This window comes from Rutidosis leptorrhynchoides, chromosome 8 (assembly GCF_046630445.1).
Source record: "Rutidosis leptorrhynchoides isolate AG116_Rl617_1_P2 chromosome 8, CSIRO_AGI_Rlap_v1, whole genome shotgun sequence".
Lineage (NCBI taxonomy): Eukaryota > Viridiplantae > Streptophyta > Magnoliopsida > Asterales > Asteraceae > Rutidosis > Rutidosis leptorrhynchoides.
Window position 1 is genome coordinate 370,611,075 of NC_092340.1, and position 16,303 is coordinate 370,627,377.

At 32.2% G+C, this 16,303-nt stretch overlaps 1 protein-coding gene and 1 long non-coding RNA gene across 4 annotated transcripts; both read left to right on the forward strand.

The window, feature by feature from the left end:
- Positions 1-10,529: 10,529 nt before the first annotated feature.
- Positions 10,530-12,972, forward strand: LOC139864744 (uncharacterized). The gene is made up of 7 exons (XM_071853316.1): positions 10,530-10,722; positions 10,861-10,938; positions 11,056-11,369; positions 11,454-12,095; positions 12,270-12,424; positions 12,517-12,698; positions 12,818-12,972. The coding sequence occupies exons 1-7, from the start codon at positions 10,530-10,532 to the stop codon at positions 12,970-12,972; spliced, it is 1,719 nt and encodes a 572-aa protein (XP_071709417.1).
- A 423-nt stretch (positions 12,973-13,395) lies between these two features.
- LOC139861211 (uncharacterized) lies at positions 13,396-15,941 on the forward strand. 3 transcript variants are annotated; one of them, XR_011763688.1, is made up of 4 exons: positions 13,396-13,479; positions 13,561-13,661; positions 14,372-14,460; positions 15,839-15,941. It is a non-coding gene; the product is annotated as an uncharacterized lncRNA (long non-coding RNA). The 3 variants fall into 3 exon arrangements; XR_011763687.1 differs by lacking the exon at positions 15,839-15,941 and adding an exon at positions 14,936-15,059; XR_011763686.1 differs by lacking the exon at positions 15,839-15,941 and having other exon boundaries at positions 14,372-14,690.
- Positions 15,942-16,303: the final 362 nt, after the last annotated feature.

Below are 16,303 nucleotides of genomic sequence, written 5' to 3' on the forward strand. Positions count from 1 at the left end.
CAAATCTTCTATAAAGGCGTAGACATCGCCACACGAAAAGACATCGACATAACCGCTGGTGGATCCATTATGAAGAAAACCGCAACTGAAGCTTACAAAATTATTGATAACACAGCCTCCCACTCGCATGAGTGGCACCAAGAAAAAGATATCTTTCGATCATCTAAAGCGGCTAGAGCCGATTCTAGCCATGACTTTGATTCCGTTTCCGCAAAAATAGATGCTTTCGAGAGACGAATGGAAAAGGTGAATAAAGATATTCACGCAATACGAATCAGTTGTGAGCAATGCGGTGGACCACACTTAATGAAAGACTGTCACATTGAACAAACGATGGAACAACGTGAGAATGTTGTCTACATGAACCAAAGGCTGGAAAATAGTTATCAGAATAATTATCAACCGCCAAGGCCAAACTTCAATCGAAATCAAAACATTCTTTACAATCCAAAAGGACCCGACAATAACTCGTATAACCAACAAGGTCCGAATAACCAACCAACTCAAAACAACACTGTCAATCAACAAAGACCTGGCTTGTATAAACCACCACAATAAACCGAAGAGAAAAAGTCAAATCTGGAAGAAGTGGTATTTAAGCTAGTTGAATCTCAAACACAATTTATTGAAACTCAAACTCAAACGAATGAGAGGTTTGATCAGTCATTTAGAACTCAACAAGCTTCTATTTTGAATCTAGAAAAACAAGTAGGTACTCTTGTTAGATTGATGAGTGAAAGGAAACAAGGAAAGCTACCGAGTAATACTGAAGTAAATCCTCGGAATGAAAATGTTAATATGGTTTCAACAAATTCTGAAAAACCAGCATCAGAAGATGGGAAGGTTTTAGATGAGAGTAACAATGAAGAAGTTACACCACCACCACCCGAGTATTTAAAGCCAGTGGTGGCACCATACAAACCACCCATCCCGTTTCCAAGAAAAGGAGTTGAGTATGAGCAAGTGATAGGTAATAAAGATTGTGATACCTCTGGAAAGAAGAAGAAGAAAAAGAATAAGAAAGTACAAGAAACAAAAGCCGTAGAAGTAAACCAGGTGAAGACAGTTCCACCAAAACCTCCTCCTAGGATAGGTGATCCGGGTGAATTTATTGTTCCTTGTCTACTTAGTGATTGTGTCATGTATGATGCACTAGCAGATTTAGGTGCAAGTGTAAGTGTTATGCCTCTTTCATTATATAAGAGATTAGGAGTAGGTAAGTTAAGTCCAACGGATATGAGTGTTCGACTCTTTGATCAAACCATTAAACACCCAGTTGGAATTGTTGACAACCTACCCGTTCAAGTAGGCAATTTAACCTTTCTAGTCGAATTCATTGTCATTAACATAGAAGAGGACCCAAACATTCCTCTAATTTTAGGTCGACCATTCTTAGCGTCCACCAAGGCTTTATTTGATGTAGGAAATGGTAGAATGACACTTAGTAGTGGTGACAAATCGATCACCTTTATGATTCGAAAGACTAAATCTCCACCAACCAAAACCGTTAAACCAGCAAAAACGATTGGTAAGAACCATGTTGTTTTACCAACTCCAACGGTAATACTTAGCAATAATGAAACGCCTAAGTGTGGGGAAAATGAAGTAACACCTAATGATGACATGATAACAAAGAACCCCGTTGTTGATACGAAATTAAATGATCCCGTTATTAATAGTTCAATGAAGAAACTTATTAAACGGATTCGCGATGCTAGAACCAAGGGGAACTTTAAGTTATGTAACCGGTTAGTATCCAATCTATCACCTAAAGAAAAGGAGAAACTAGTTGAAATTGTGGATATTACACAGGAATCTGACCAATGGCTTAAAGAAAAAGTCACGGATATGCAAGTTGATTATGGACCAAGAGAAATTAACGATGAAGTTAATCACAATTTTGACACCACGGCTACCTAAGTATGGGGAGATTCAAATGTTCTAAAAAGAAAATGCTATCTAGAGTTAGTTGTTCTGTTCTCGTGTAGTTCCGAGAATGGAACCCGATTGGTCTTTTCCGCTAGCAGACACTAAAGAACTAGTTTTCTCCCTCCATTCTGAATTTTTGTTTTGTAGGTTTTTTTTTTTATGAAATTAATATGCATTTTAATATAAGTTTTTAAAAACAAAATTTACTTTAATTCATTAAGTTGAAAAAATGATTTCTAAAATTCGTCGTGAGTTGAAGACTAGGTCATTAAGCCGAAATTACTTTACCCGAGGGCGGGGCGACAAATTTTGTTATCATTATTTTTAATTTTATTGATTTAAAGTATGCCAAAAATATTATACTTTATAAATTTTTGAAAAGTGGGGTTATAAACCAAACTTCAAAAATATATATATATATATATATGTTTGTATTTTATCTTATGTACAAAACAGGGTAAAACAATGCACTTTCAAAGACTGTCATTAAAGTTCAGCAAAAGGTACTAATTTTAACGACAAGACGCAAAAACAACAAATATGATATAACAAATGAAGGAATGAACGATGAGGCGCCATCTATCATTCGACGAGCTTTGTAATTACAAACTCGGTATTTTTAATCACTTTTCTACGCTAATCACCCTCATGAATTTAAATTATAGTCTGATTTCATGCAAATGAGGGCATTGCAAGATCTTAAGTGTGGGGAAGGGTTATAAATTCTCTCAGGTTTATACTTGGTTTATTTGCCAAATTTTGTGAAAATTTGAAAAATTTTCAATTAAATGAAGTCAAAATCATGTTTATACATATTTATGAACGGTGAAAACTAGGTGATAATACCGAAATTATCGTTACCTCGGAAAGGACATAAATTGAGAAACAACCTAAAATGCTTGAATTCATTTAAAATGGAATAAAGGAGAATAAAAAGGCAAAGAAAGAAACTAAGTGTGGGGAGAATGTACCAAGTTATTCAATTAAAAACTATCTATCACATATCTTTGTACAAGATTATTGCAGGTACTTTTATTTTGGATGATACTAATCAGTTTTACCCGATTTACTATAATACTTTTGAAAGAAAGATGGATCTACACGATGAATCAATTTCATCATTTGAAGGAAGTAAAGTCTTCTGAAAAAGAAACGCGCTTCTTGATTTAGGTCATGAAGTTGTCGTCCAGACCAGCTGTAGGTTGACAAAAAATCTAGAAAAGTCATCTCTAAAATCAGCAGGAAATCCACGGACCTCAGCATCAAACAGGGTCGCCATGTGGTCAGATTTATCCTAACCATGAGAAGGATTTATCTCGCACAATGGGGGGCACCGTGCAAATTAGCTTGATAAGACTAATGAATCAAATCCCTAGAAAGGATAATCTCCTTAAAGATTAAAAATCAGCTTTTAAGACTGATAATACTCAATCCTAGAGATTGACCTTAAAGATTGAGAATTCAAACTCATGGAATTCGATGATATCTAAACCGAGCTTGAACGAGAAAATATTTTGATCAAAATTGCAAACCGATTTGTTTTCTGAAAATCCATTTTCAATGCGTTCATTACCATTGAACTTAAAATCCTGAGAATTCATCAGAATTCATTAGGTCACCTGAACCAAATCGGGTGTCAACCGTAAGAACGGTGGTTGCATAGCATGGTCGGAGACAGGACCTTGTGCCAGACCGAAAAATCATAGGATGATCTTTACTATTGCTCCTACCAAGGATAGTACTAGCATCCGACACGTTAAAAGACCATAACCAAAAGCATGTCATTAGACATTGCCTTAACAGTTTCTTGTTCATCGCTTTCCTTTACAACCGGACGGTAGTTTGCCGAAAGGTAATATACGGAACAAGTAAACTGGATGTGTGCTTTCCGATACCGGGATAGCAGTGGATTACACGAACCTAAATGTTTTTAGCCAAAATATTGATCCACAAATATATTTTGCAACACCAATGGTGGATCAAATCAGAAAACTTATCTAGGGTAAAAGCTAGATTGAATTTTCAAAAGATCAAATATTTTCATAAAGATCCTATTTCCTAAAGGATCTAAATTTTTATAGTCATGTGGGACTGTAAACCGCCTTTCAAATGTGCACTTTGCTTTGGAAACCGAAAGTAAATCGGCTATTTGATTGCCAGTGTCGTTGACTTAAACCCATGGCAACTATAAAAGACACACCCACCTTTAACCACATCGTTACCATCATTGTTTATATCGCCGTATTGAAATCACTGATGTACAAAGTGTGAAGAATAAAGAAGTGATTCAAGTATTTTTCAAAACTATATTGCTTGAGGACAAGCAACGCTTAAGTGTGGGAATATTGATAATGCCAAAAATGAACACATATTTTATAGCATTATTCCCCAAAAAAGACAAGATTTTAGTTGATATTGTTCCATTTTCAAGTAATATTCGTTTATATTAAATAAGTGCGAAGACAAAAGGCGAAAATGACGAATTGAAGACACAAAGGTCCAAACAGCTCAAAAGTACAAGATACAATCAAAAAGGTTCAAATTATTGATGAAGAACGTCTAAAAATGACAAGAGTACAAGTTACAAAACGCAAAGTACACGATATAAAATTGTACGAAAGGACGTTCGAAAATTCGGAACCGGGGCATGAACCAACTTTCAGCGCTCGACGCAACGGTGTAAAAATTACGAGTCAACTATGCACAAGAATAAAATATAATATTTAAATAATTCATAATAAGAATAATATTAAATAATAAAAAGTTGTTAATTGAGCATAGTTCAGGGGTCGTAAATGAAAATTCAATTTCATATTTTGCCTATAAAAGGCGATGATTGTCGATGTATTTTACGCATACCTTTTTCTATCCTAAATCTATCTTTCTATATATATCGATCCCTTTTCTATATCAAATATCAATATCTATATTTATAATTCTCTATCATAATGTTAATGTAATCAGATATAACAATAATCTTAATTTTAAGTTTAAATTATGATAATAATAAGATTTATGATAGAGATCGTTTTGATTGTGTAAGTCGAAATTCTGTCCGTGTAACGCTACGCTATTTTTAATCATTGTAAGTTATGTTCAACCTTTTTACATTAATGTCTCGTAGCTAAGTTATTATTATGCTTATTTAAAACGAAGTAATCATGATGTTGGGCTAATTACTAAAATTGGGTAATTGGGCTTTGTACCATAATTGGGGTTTGGACAAAAGAACGACACTTGTGGAAATTAGACTATGGGCTATTAATGGGCTTTATATTTGTTTAACTAAATGATAGTTTGTTAATGTTAATATAAAGATTTTCAATTGGGCGTCCCTATAAATTACCATATACACTCAATCGGACACGATGGGCGGGGTATTTATATGTACGAATAATCGTTCATTTAACCGGACACGGGAATGGATTAATAGCCACTAGAATAATTAAAACAGGGGTGAAAATTATGTACAAGGACACTTGGTATAATTGATAACAAAATATTAAAACCTTGGGTTACACTCAGTCGACATCCTGGTGTAATTATTAAACAAAGTATTAAAATCTTGTTACAGTTTAAGTCCCCAATTAGTTGGAATATTTAACTTCGGGTATAAGGATAATTTGACGAGGACACTCGCACTTTATATTTATGACTGATGGACTGTTATGGACAAAAACCAGACGGACATATTAAATAATCCAGGACAAAGGACAATTAACCCATGGGCATAAAACTAAAATCAACACGTCAAACATCATGATTACGGAAGTTTAAATAAGCATAATTCTTTTATTTCATATTTAATTTCCTTTATTTTATATTTAATTGCACTTCTAATTATCGCATTTTTATTGTTATTGTATTTAATTGCACTTTTAATTATCGTACTTTTTAATTAGCGCAAGTTTATTTTATCGCACTTTTATTATTCGCAATTTCATTATCGTTATTTACTTTATGCTTTAATTTAAGTCTTGTATTTATTTTTAATATTTTACATTTGGTTTTAACTGCGACTAAAGTTTTAAAATCGACAAACCGGTCATTAAACGGTAAAAACCCCCCTTTATAATAATAATACTACTTATATTATATATTTTTGTAAAAATATAGTTTTATAAAAATATAGTGTTAAACTTCACTGCGTCCCTGTGGAACGAACCGGACTTACTAAAAACTACACTACAGTACGATTAGGTACACTGCCTATAAGTGTTGTAGCAAGGTTTAGGCATTTCCCATCCGTAAAAATAATAAAACTTGTGTAAAATTTCGTCAAATTTCGTATTAAAAATAAACACTATTTCGTACCCCTCGCGACACACATCAGAAACTTTCTGCAAAATCTCAAATTTCAATTCATCGTATCGAGTTGTAATTTTAGAGTCAAAGTTTGATTTTTAAAAAGTCAACTCTGCGTTCTTTATGAAATTCGAAATCGTTGTAATGTTTCTGGTTAAATTAATGATTTGAAAAGTTTATAGGTATGATTTTCAAACTATTTCATGAAGAAAGTGTGGTCTAAAATGATCTTAAAATCAAAATCATGGTATGAGTTCTTAATTTTTTTTTTTCGAAGCTTAAACTGCTGCTGCATTCATCTATATTTTTTTTCTTTTCTTTTCTTTTTCTGTTAATCCCAAACTTAAATCGTTTATCTTAAATCCCAAAAACCAATTTGTATTTATGGTTTAATGAAGTTTGGTCGATACATTTTTTTTAAGAAGAAGATGAAGGACAGTTAGCAAAAACGGGATTTATATATATTGGGTGGTAATAATTTCAGAAAAGTAGAAACAGAGGGATGGTCTAGAATGTTATTGGGTGAACGAGAGGTCTCGGGTTCGAGTCCTGTCTTGGGCATTTTTTTAGAAAGGGCTCCTAAGGTAGTTTTCGTACTATTTTTATTATTATTATTATTATTATTATTATTATTATTATTATTATTATTATTATTATTATTATTATTATTATTATTATTATTATTATTATCATTGTTATTATTATTATTATTATTATTATTATTAGTATATTGTTACTATTATTATTACTAGTATTACTAGTATTATAGTTATTATTATTATTATTACTAATAAAAATATTAGTTACCATTTATTATTATTTTCATAATTATAATTATCATTATGATTATTATTATTATTATTATTATTATTATTATTATTATTATTATTATTATTATTATTATTATTATTATTATTATTATTATTATTATAAGCATTATTATTATTTCATTATTATTATCGTTATTAATACGTATCATATTTTTAAATCTATCGATGTATCTAATATTATCACTAAGAATATTATTAGTAGTATCATTATTATAAAAATTAACATTTTTATTAAAACTATCATTTCTAAGTATTTTTATTACTACTACTACTACTACGATTATTATTACGGATATTACAAAAATTATAAATATCATTACTATTGATAACATATAACATTTTAATTATTTCTATTATTAGTATTATAAGAACTTTTATTATTACTATTATTATTATTATTATTATTATTATTATTATTATTATTATTATTATTATTATTATTATTATTATTATTATTATTATTATTATTATTATTATTATTATTATTTTTAAACATTATTATGATTAATATCATTTTTACTACTAGTATTATTATTATTGTTATTACAAAACAATACAACTCATTATTCATTATCATTATTAATATCATTTTATCAAATAAATACTTATATATAGAATATATATATATAAGTATATATATATATAGAAATATATAACAAGTGAAATAATATATAAACTTATTCGATTACAAGTATATGTGTTAATATATATATATACTTGATATAGGTTCGTGAATCCGAGGACAACTCTTCACTTGTTCAGTGCCATTGTACTCGTAATTACTACAAAATACGAAATGCAGTATTGTGAGTTTTCATAGCTCCCTTTTTATATATATTTTTGGGCTGAGAATACATGCGCAACTTTTATAACTGTTTTACGTTTAGGCATAAGTACTCAAACTTTTATGCTATATACATGCATTGTCATGCTAAATCCCCACCGTAATATCGTTAATTGCTGAGGTATAAGATGCAAACTTAGTTATTGTGAGTAGCGCTACTGAGAGTGACGTTTCTAGTCAGTTGACCGTTGGTCTTTGACTACATAATAATGATTTAACGACACGAATAACAAGTGTCACGGGGTAACTTTTGTTTAGTCGCGATATTATAAACTCAGCAATACTTTTAGGTTGATATTTCTATATCAATCAACTCTTATTAAATCTTGTGGTCTAACACTATTATTGAAATCATTATTTATGATAAACCTATTAACTCACCAACCTTTTGGTTGACACTCTTTAGCATGTTTATTCTCAGGTCCTACATAATGCTTCCGCTGTGTATTTTCTAATTGAATGCAACATTTCAACGAGTCATTCATGGATAATTTGAAGGACTTGCATTTGCTAATTTGATGATGATTGCTTGCTATGCTTGGAGTCTTCATTACATATCATATCAATTAAAGATATTTAATGCGTTGTTTATTAAATACAATGTAATCTATTTATCTTCCGCTGCAAAACTCAATAAAACGTCTCATATAGAGTCGTTCTCGTTTATACAATTGTGATTTGATATAATTAGTCACAAATACCCCAGGCCCTATTTGGGGGTGTGACATTATATAACGGACTTTAAATAATTAAACGGAAAGTAAACGGAAAAAGGCGGGATGTTACAGTATCCGTTGAATAACACTGACAGGTTATGCTTATTGAATGGACGAAGATATAAGAAGATATCACGGGCCATTTACATTTGTGGTTTGAAAATTATTTATTCGTTTTAAATAACTAGAATAAAATAATATGCAGTAGTAAAACTTATTTATTCGTCCTGATGCATGCGTGAGAAAGAAGGAGAGAGGCAGGACAAGGTGGAGCAGTGCTATCGGCACCCTGCTGGGCGGCATTGAGAAAGCAACCGTTGAGACCGCTCTTAGCACTTTTAACCAACTCAATGACATGAATACATGATGTTTATGGTTGAATTTAGTTCCTAAACATAGTCCATAAAATTATTAAAAAAACTCCTTTTTATATAAAACTACCCTCATAAAAAAGTGTTTATTTGGTAGTATTTGTTTACTATTAAACCATTCCTAACCGTAGCGATGATACTACGGGCAGTTAGTTCAAAAAGTGCAATATGATTGTGATTTGACAATGTTAGATTCTGACATTTTTTAACCGTTGTGTCAGTTTTATGTGTTAAATATTGGGTAGGAGATGTGGTAACTGACGGAAACTGACGCCCGTTAGAAAATGTCAGTTTTTGTCAGATTTGCCAAGTAGACTGACGGAGCCAAACTGACGGGATGTTAGAAATGGTCTTAACTTGATACTTGTGAATAAATATCAATTAATTTATTTAATACTCTAGTACTTATACAATATTTTGTTACGGAGTAGTTTTTTTCAGAGGTAAATATATATATCTTTTAATTTGTGTTTTTTATAGGCTATTATTTATTTAAATTTAAACTGTGAGTGAGTGAAATCTCAACAAAAAACTTCCAAAATTCACATCTCTAAAGCTTTTTGTAACTAATGATTCACTACGCCAAATATTATATCTGAATCGCTCGACCAACATTTATCTTCTCCGACGTGATCTCCGATCGGTATGTTTACGCACTCTAATTTAATCATCTACACAATCAATTTATGCGTTTTTGTCTTAAACGTACATTTAAACATTGTAGATAGTAATTGCTAGAGTAATTATTTCGATCTTAAAACCATAATTCTCAGTAATTTAAGCGCTATTCACGTTACCAATCATGTTGATCCGTGTCTAGAAATGTTAATTTATAATGCTGAATTGCTGATACGATATAATTAGAATTGACGCAAATCAGACTCATGAACATTTGTTTTTTAAATGTGTCTATGCTGGCACAGTTTGGTATGATATTAAGATTTTTAAGACTTTTATACAATGATTTGAAGAAGATTGTTTTGTGCTTGGCAACATATCCTTCTTCGAAAAATATATGGATTGTGCTCAATAGGTTAATGCTTGCTGCTGCAGTCTACTTTATATGGATTGAAAGGAATAGGAGAATGTTTTTGAAGATAAACAGAACTGAGAAGGAGATAAGTGAAGCTATCGAAGTATATATCAAGCGGCAAACATGAATCTGCAGTTTGTTTAGAGCTTTGTTAAGTTTGATTGAATCTCTATGTTGATGATGAAGAATAGTAAAAAATCTAAGAATGATAAGCTATAAATGTTTCGTTAGCTTAGATAACGGTAATATGATGAATCAACGGATTTTCACATTTTTGTTTTGGGTAAGTTGATTGATAACACTACCTTGTGTACTATGAGTAATTAATATAGATTTGGATTAACATTACTAAGCTAAATAGTCATATGTGATGCCAACTGTGTCTGTATGCTTAGAACTCATCTGATGAAATTTCTTTTGCATTTCAGAGGAACTCTCAGTGGAACAGGCGAACTTTCTGTGAGTGTGTCCTATCCTGAAGCTTAAGCAGAATCAAACAACATGAAGCTAGGTGCTAAACTAGATGATCTTATAGCTGAAAACCTATACCCGGTAACATTAGCTGCTAATGATTATGATGGAGCCGGGAGTAAACATGGCAGATTGGGGGCGTTTAGTACAAAGAATGGGTTAACTATTGTTGATAAGCACATCGATGTTCACGAAGATGAAGGATATATTACCATTCCTTGCAGTACTCCCATCCTTTATTTCTTGTTTAATTTATTTTTCTAGATCGTGTAGATTGTGTAGTTGTCTTCAGTGATTTATATACTTCGTATATATTTTTGTGCATTTAAACATTCATCATTATTATTCAATGCTTTTGCAGAGGAGATTCCTGATTGTTGGAATGAAGAATCCGATATGCTATCATTTAGATCCTTAGACCGCCCCTTTGTTTTTCCTGGTGATTGTTAATCCTTTAAATACGATCAACTCATTTTGTTATGAGCCGGGCTTTTTTCATCTCCATTGAATTTATTTTCCATTTTGTGATAAAACTATAATTTTGTGATAACCCCAGGTGAACAAGTTCATATCCTAGCATGCTTATCCACAAGCAAGTTGGATGAATATAGAGGAAAGTCAGACGAGTTGTTGATAAGATTCAAAAATTCTCATTTTTTTGCTCGAATTGCCGAGGCAGATGAATCCCTATGGTCGAGAAGAAAAATTGAAGAGAAACGTAGAGGATCAACTGCTAGAGGAAAGTTTATTCCAATTGAGTCCCGTAATGATGACGTGGCAGTTGATAGAGGAATTCTTGATGCTAGCACCTCAGGTGGAGTTGCAAAAAACGATGTTAAATGTTGCCAACTTGCTAATGGAGACATAGTGGTATGTTTCTTAATCTATTCATGATTAAAAAAGGATGAATTTATAACTTATTTGTATTTTGTTTTCCCGTATGGAAGGATGCAGGTGATTTTACAGGTCAATATCGATGTTGACTTTTTCAGGGATCCAGTTTTGGAAGTTCTCCAGTTTGAAAAACATGTTTCAGAAAACTCGGATTACTCAAAACATGACCCGTTCGGAGACTTGTTGAAATGGTTGTTACCTGTACAAAATTCCATAACTACCCCTCGTTTTTATTCTCCTCAAGAAATGAGTCCCAGTTCAAGTGCTCGTAGCTCATTGACAAAACCGCACTCACCTAGCTCATTTGGTTCTCAGAATTTTCTATTAGGTCAGTTCAGAAGTCATTCAATGTCATCACTTTATTCAAAAAGTCAACCTCGGTCAACTCTTTTGACCTCTGGGAATGAAAAAAGTGGTGGAGGAGTTTTATCTTTTCGGGGCGTACAACAGGAACCGGAACGGTTTTCGGTTCGATGTGGACTGGAAGGCATTTACGTTCCGGGTAGAAAATGGAGGAGGAAGATTGAAATTATTCAACCGTTAGAGATTTGTTGTTTTTCTACAGACTGTAATACAGAAGATCTTATTTGTGTCCAAATAAAGGTCCAAACTTTCTTCTCTTTAATCTATTACGAGTTATTTGCATGTGTCAAGATGGGTGGGTCGTTCTGGATGAGTAAAGGGCCAAAACATGGTATATATGTACGTGTCAGGTTGGATTGAAAGTAGACCTTGGGCTACTTCTAACCAGTTTGACCCGTTCCCTTCTGGTTTAATTTGTAAAAATTTGACCCATTAAGGATAATATATTGGGTTTAAGTTGCCACCTCAGGTGTTAACTTATCATATGTTGAAACCATGATTATTATTATGCAGAATATATCTCCTGCACATTCACCAGATATTGTTATATACTTGGATGCCATAACGTTTATACTTGAGGAGGCATCTAAAGGTGGGCCCCCTTTGTCTTTACCAATTGTATGTATTCAAGCAGGCGATGGCCATGGCTTGCCAAATCTACCCCTCAGGTTTAATCATATTTTGTGGTCATTATTGAAGGGTAATTTTTGACATTTTATCAATAGCTAAATAATTAACCTTAAACCATGTTCCTTGACAGGAGAGGTGAAGAACACTCGTTCATTTTGAAACCTGCAACTCCTATTTGGAGTTGTGATGATGTTCAAGGCGAGAAAATTGCACGATCAAGTGTTCAAATCTTCTCCATTGCAGATCGTGGTTCCTCAAATGTTAATAATAATAAATATGCAGTTGTTGTATCATGTCGATGCAATTATACTGGTAAATAGGCTCCTCCTAATTATTGCATATTTCTAATAAAGTTTTTTTTTTCTTTAGCCGATTTTAAATATAAATGTGTGGTGTATAAAAGTTTTCAATGTACATACATGTTCATGCAGAATCTAAGTTGTTATTTAAGCAGCCAACAAACTGGCGACCACATATTCAAAAGGAAATTTTGATATCTATTGCATCTCACATGTCGAGAAAAACTCTTGGGCCTAATGAAAGAAGCCTCAAGTTACCAATTCAGGTTTATAACTTAAAAACATAGTTACTAGAGGTAGCAAACTGGATGGGTCATGTAAACAAATACTACAATTTTGAAAAAAGTTTATGCATTTTTTGAATAAAATTCAATTTTCGACATAGGCGACTCACTCTAAGACTACCTATGCAATTAATTCATGACAATTTTTGGATCCCAATCCATTAAAGGCAATGTACACCCCAAATCAACCCGCTAACCCATCGAAATTTCCATCTCTAGTATTTACAAATACTAGTAATTAACTAGTAATTATGATGAAACTGCTTGATCATGGTCAGCAAAAGCTCATTATATATTCTGTTTATTATATTATGGTCAGGTCTTAACACTACAGGCTTCAAATTTGTCGAATGAGGATCTAAGTCTAACATGGCTTGCTCCGTCTACTATTATTTCTTCTTCATTAGCTTGTTCACCGAAACAATGTGACCACACGTCTATCTTCGATGTACATCCGGGAAGTGATCTGGGCCGTACACATATGTGGTTAAAGAGTAGAGTTCCTCTTGGGTAAGACTTTTGTCAAAAGTAATTCGTTATGTTGCTTTATAAAATTTAGTAATTTACTTGCATCAAATTTTAAAATTGCAGGTGTGTTCCTTCACGTTCGACAGTTAATGTCAAGCTTGAACTACTTCCACTGACTGATGGCATAGTTACTCTCGATTCCTTACAGATCAATGTTGAAAAAGGTATGTATATACATACCCATTATACTTTGAACATTAACATTATAGCTTATATATATACAGAAATTTCGGACATGGCGAACTGGTGATTTTGACTTATATATTTTCTTACGAATGGGTCAATTTTCAGTTATACTTAATGGTCAAATGGATAATAAACTTATATACATTAGTTTGAAGTAAATTGGGTTCAAGGTCAATTTTAACTTATATAAAGTGTGTGTACTCGGACCTCCTAAATCACTTTATACAAAGATTTATATAATAACAGAGATCCATGAAATAATACTTTTTACAGTAGTTATTTGTTCAGTAAATAAAATTTGACAAGAAAGATGATGTGGTCAATCCTACCCAATAGGATATGTACTACTCGTATAAAATACCCTTTTAACCCAATAAGACCTCCACCTGAGTACCCAACCCATCACCACCTCCAAAAAAGTTGTCCCCTAAAACTGGTATAATTGAGATTGTAATAAGTTTAATAATGGAAGTATTAATGTGTTTGTCAAACATCTATAATTGCTATCTTGAAAGACAAATAAAAACGACTATGACCCAAATCAATCATCAATAATATCGTTTATTTGCGCAAAAACTAAACGATATTATTTCAACTAATACATACATTTAATATATCGAAATGCATATAGTAAATATATAATTATCTTGATACTGAAGAACTTGTATTAATAATCATGGCACAACAGGTCTATCTTATGTACCAGAGCACCCCCTAAAGATTAAGTCAACTTGTAGCATACGAATTGGCGCCATCTAACTTACCTTGTTACATAAGGTATCAGCCGTTTCTTATGTGTGTGTGTGTGGTTTGCTAGATATAGCTGTGTGATGTTGGTTTTTTTTAAGTTCAAAATCTTAAGCCATGATTTATGTGAGAAGTTGTTAATTTTGGGATGATGTTACCTTAACAAATGAAAATGCATCACTCTTTTCGTGAGTCTAAGAAATAGAGACTATAGCGTGAAACAAGCCTGGGAACAAAGGTGACCGGTTAGGAACTTGACATGTTTGGGTTTGTTTAGTTATGAGCAGGCTCAACGTCTAAATTAAAGCTAGGATCAATTATGAAATGAATATCTCTTGTTTCCAGTTAAGACCAAATGGTCAAAGAGAGACGTGACAGTGTCTTGTAAACGAAAATAATAAATATACACATTAAAGAAACATAATGTCGTTTAATCATATACGAGTATTCAACTTAATTAATGTAATACAGTAGAAATTTACATTATTTTTATTTATTTGTATAGAGCAGCTGAACCAGACCCATGGCTGCTTAAAGCCTTCATTACCATAGCTTCTGGATTTACAAGTTAAAAATCCAATTACGATTTGTGCAGTTTAACACATATTTCTATAAACTTTGACTTTAGTTTCAGGACATGATTGTATTGTCAATTATGTTGAAATAAACTAAGGAAAAGTAAATGAAAATGCTTTGAACTTTCACCAAATTCCTATTGTATGCATCCAACTTTGAAATCTCTTATTGTATGCATTTAACTTTCTAAATTGTTCTATTGTATGCAATTCATGACCTTTTAAGCATGTAACAAGTTAGTAAAGTTAATTTTATGACGTAGTTAGTCCCTCAACATAACGAAATCAAAATAAACATCAATTTATCTAACAAACTCATAACGAACATTGATCTTCTTCATCATTGTCATCATCTTCTTTCAAAATCATCATAATTCATAATCAGATTTCAAAAAATTAAAATTCGGATTGCATGTTACTACTCCTGTTCGTGTTCATCATCATATTTAAGTTCAAAAATGACTCTCTCATTTGATGATTCTAATCACGAATTGAGCTCAGAATATCATTCCTAAACATAAACCTAATACTCGTTCATCATCAAATCTAGTTAACATCAACAAATTTGTGGAGTTTGATCTTGTGTTTCTTCGTTAACCAAAAATGTTCATCGTTAAGGTCTCCGGATTAATCCAGGAACATTTAGAGAAAAGTAAAAATACGTAGTTGTTTAGAATCACTTTGTGAAACTATCTGAAAGATTTGAGGATCTAACTCGAAGAATCGATTTGGTTTTAAAAATCCCCACTTCAGGTATAGCAGTATTAAATCACCACCTCCAATCGTCGCAAGTATAGCAGTATTAAATCCCCACTTCAATTACATCTATGCAGGTTTTAAAACAGATATGATAAAGACATGTTGGTTGCGAATCTCAACGGCTATGGTTAGAATATGTTCTCAACAGATATGATAAAGACATGATAGGTGTTTATATTTCGAAACAGATAGACGGCGTTGGTGGTGTTTGGTGGCCAGGTGTTTGTATGTGTAAACTTATATGTAAATGTGATTACAACTAAAACAACAATTTCTTATGTTTAGGTTAATAAACTTTACTATGTGATGGTTATGAAAGCTTCATGTTGCTCTTTTTATATGATGTAGTTGCTTAAACAGAAATAGGAATTTAATTTGTGCATACTGTTAATATTTTTAAACCCTTTCTGGCTTATTATATGTTTAATATCCGGTGTCCTTGTTTTTGTTTTGGAGGTGATACATCTTTTCAAAATCCTTGGTGGTGTTTTCGCTAGTTTTTGTGTATGTCGAATCGTGAGCATCTTTGATGAATTATT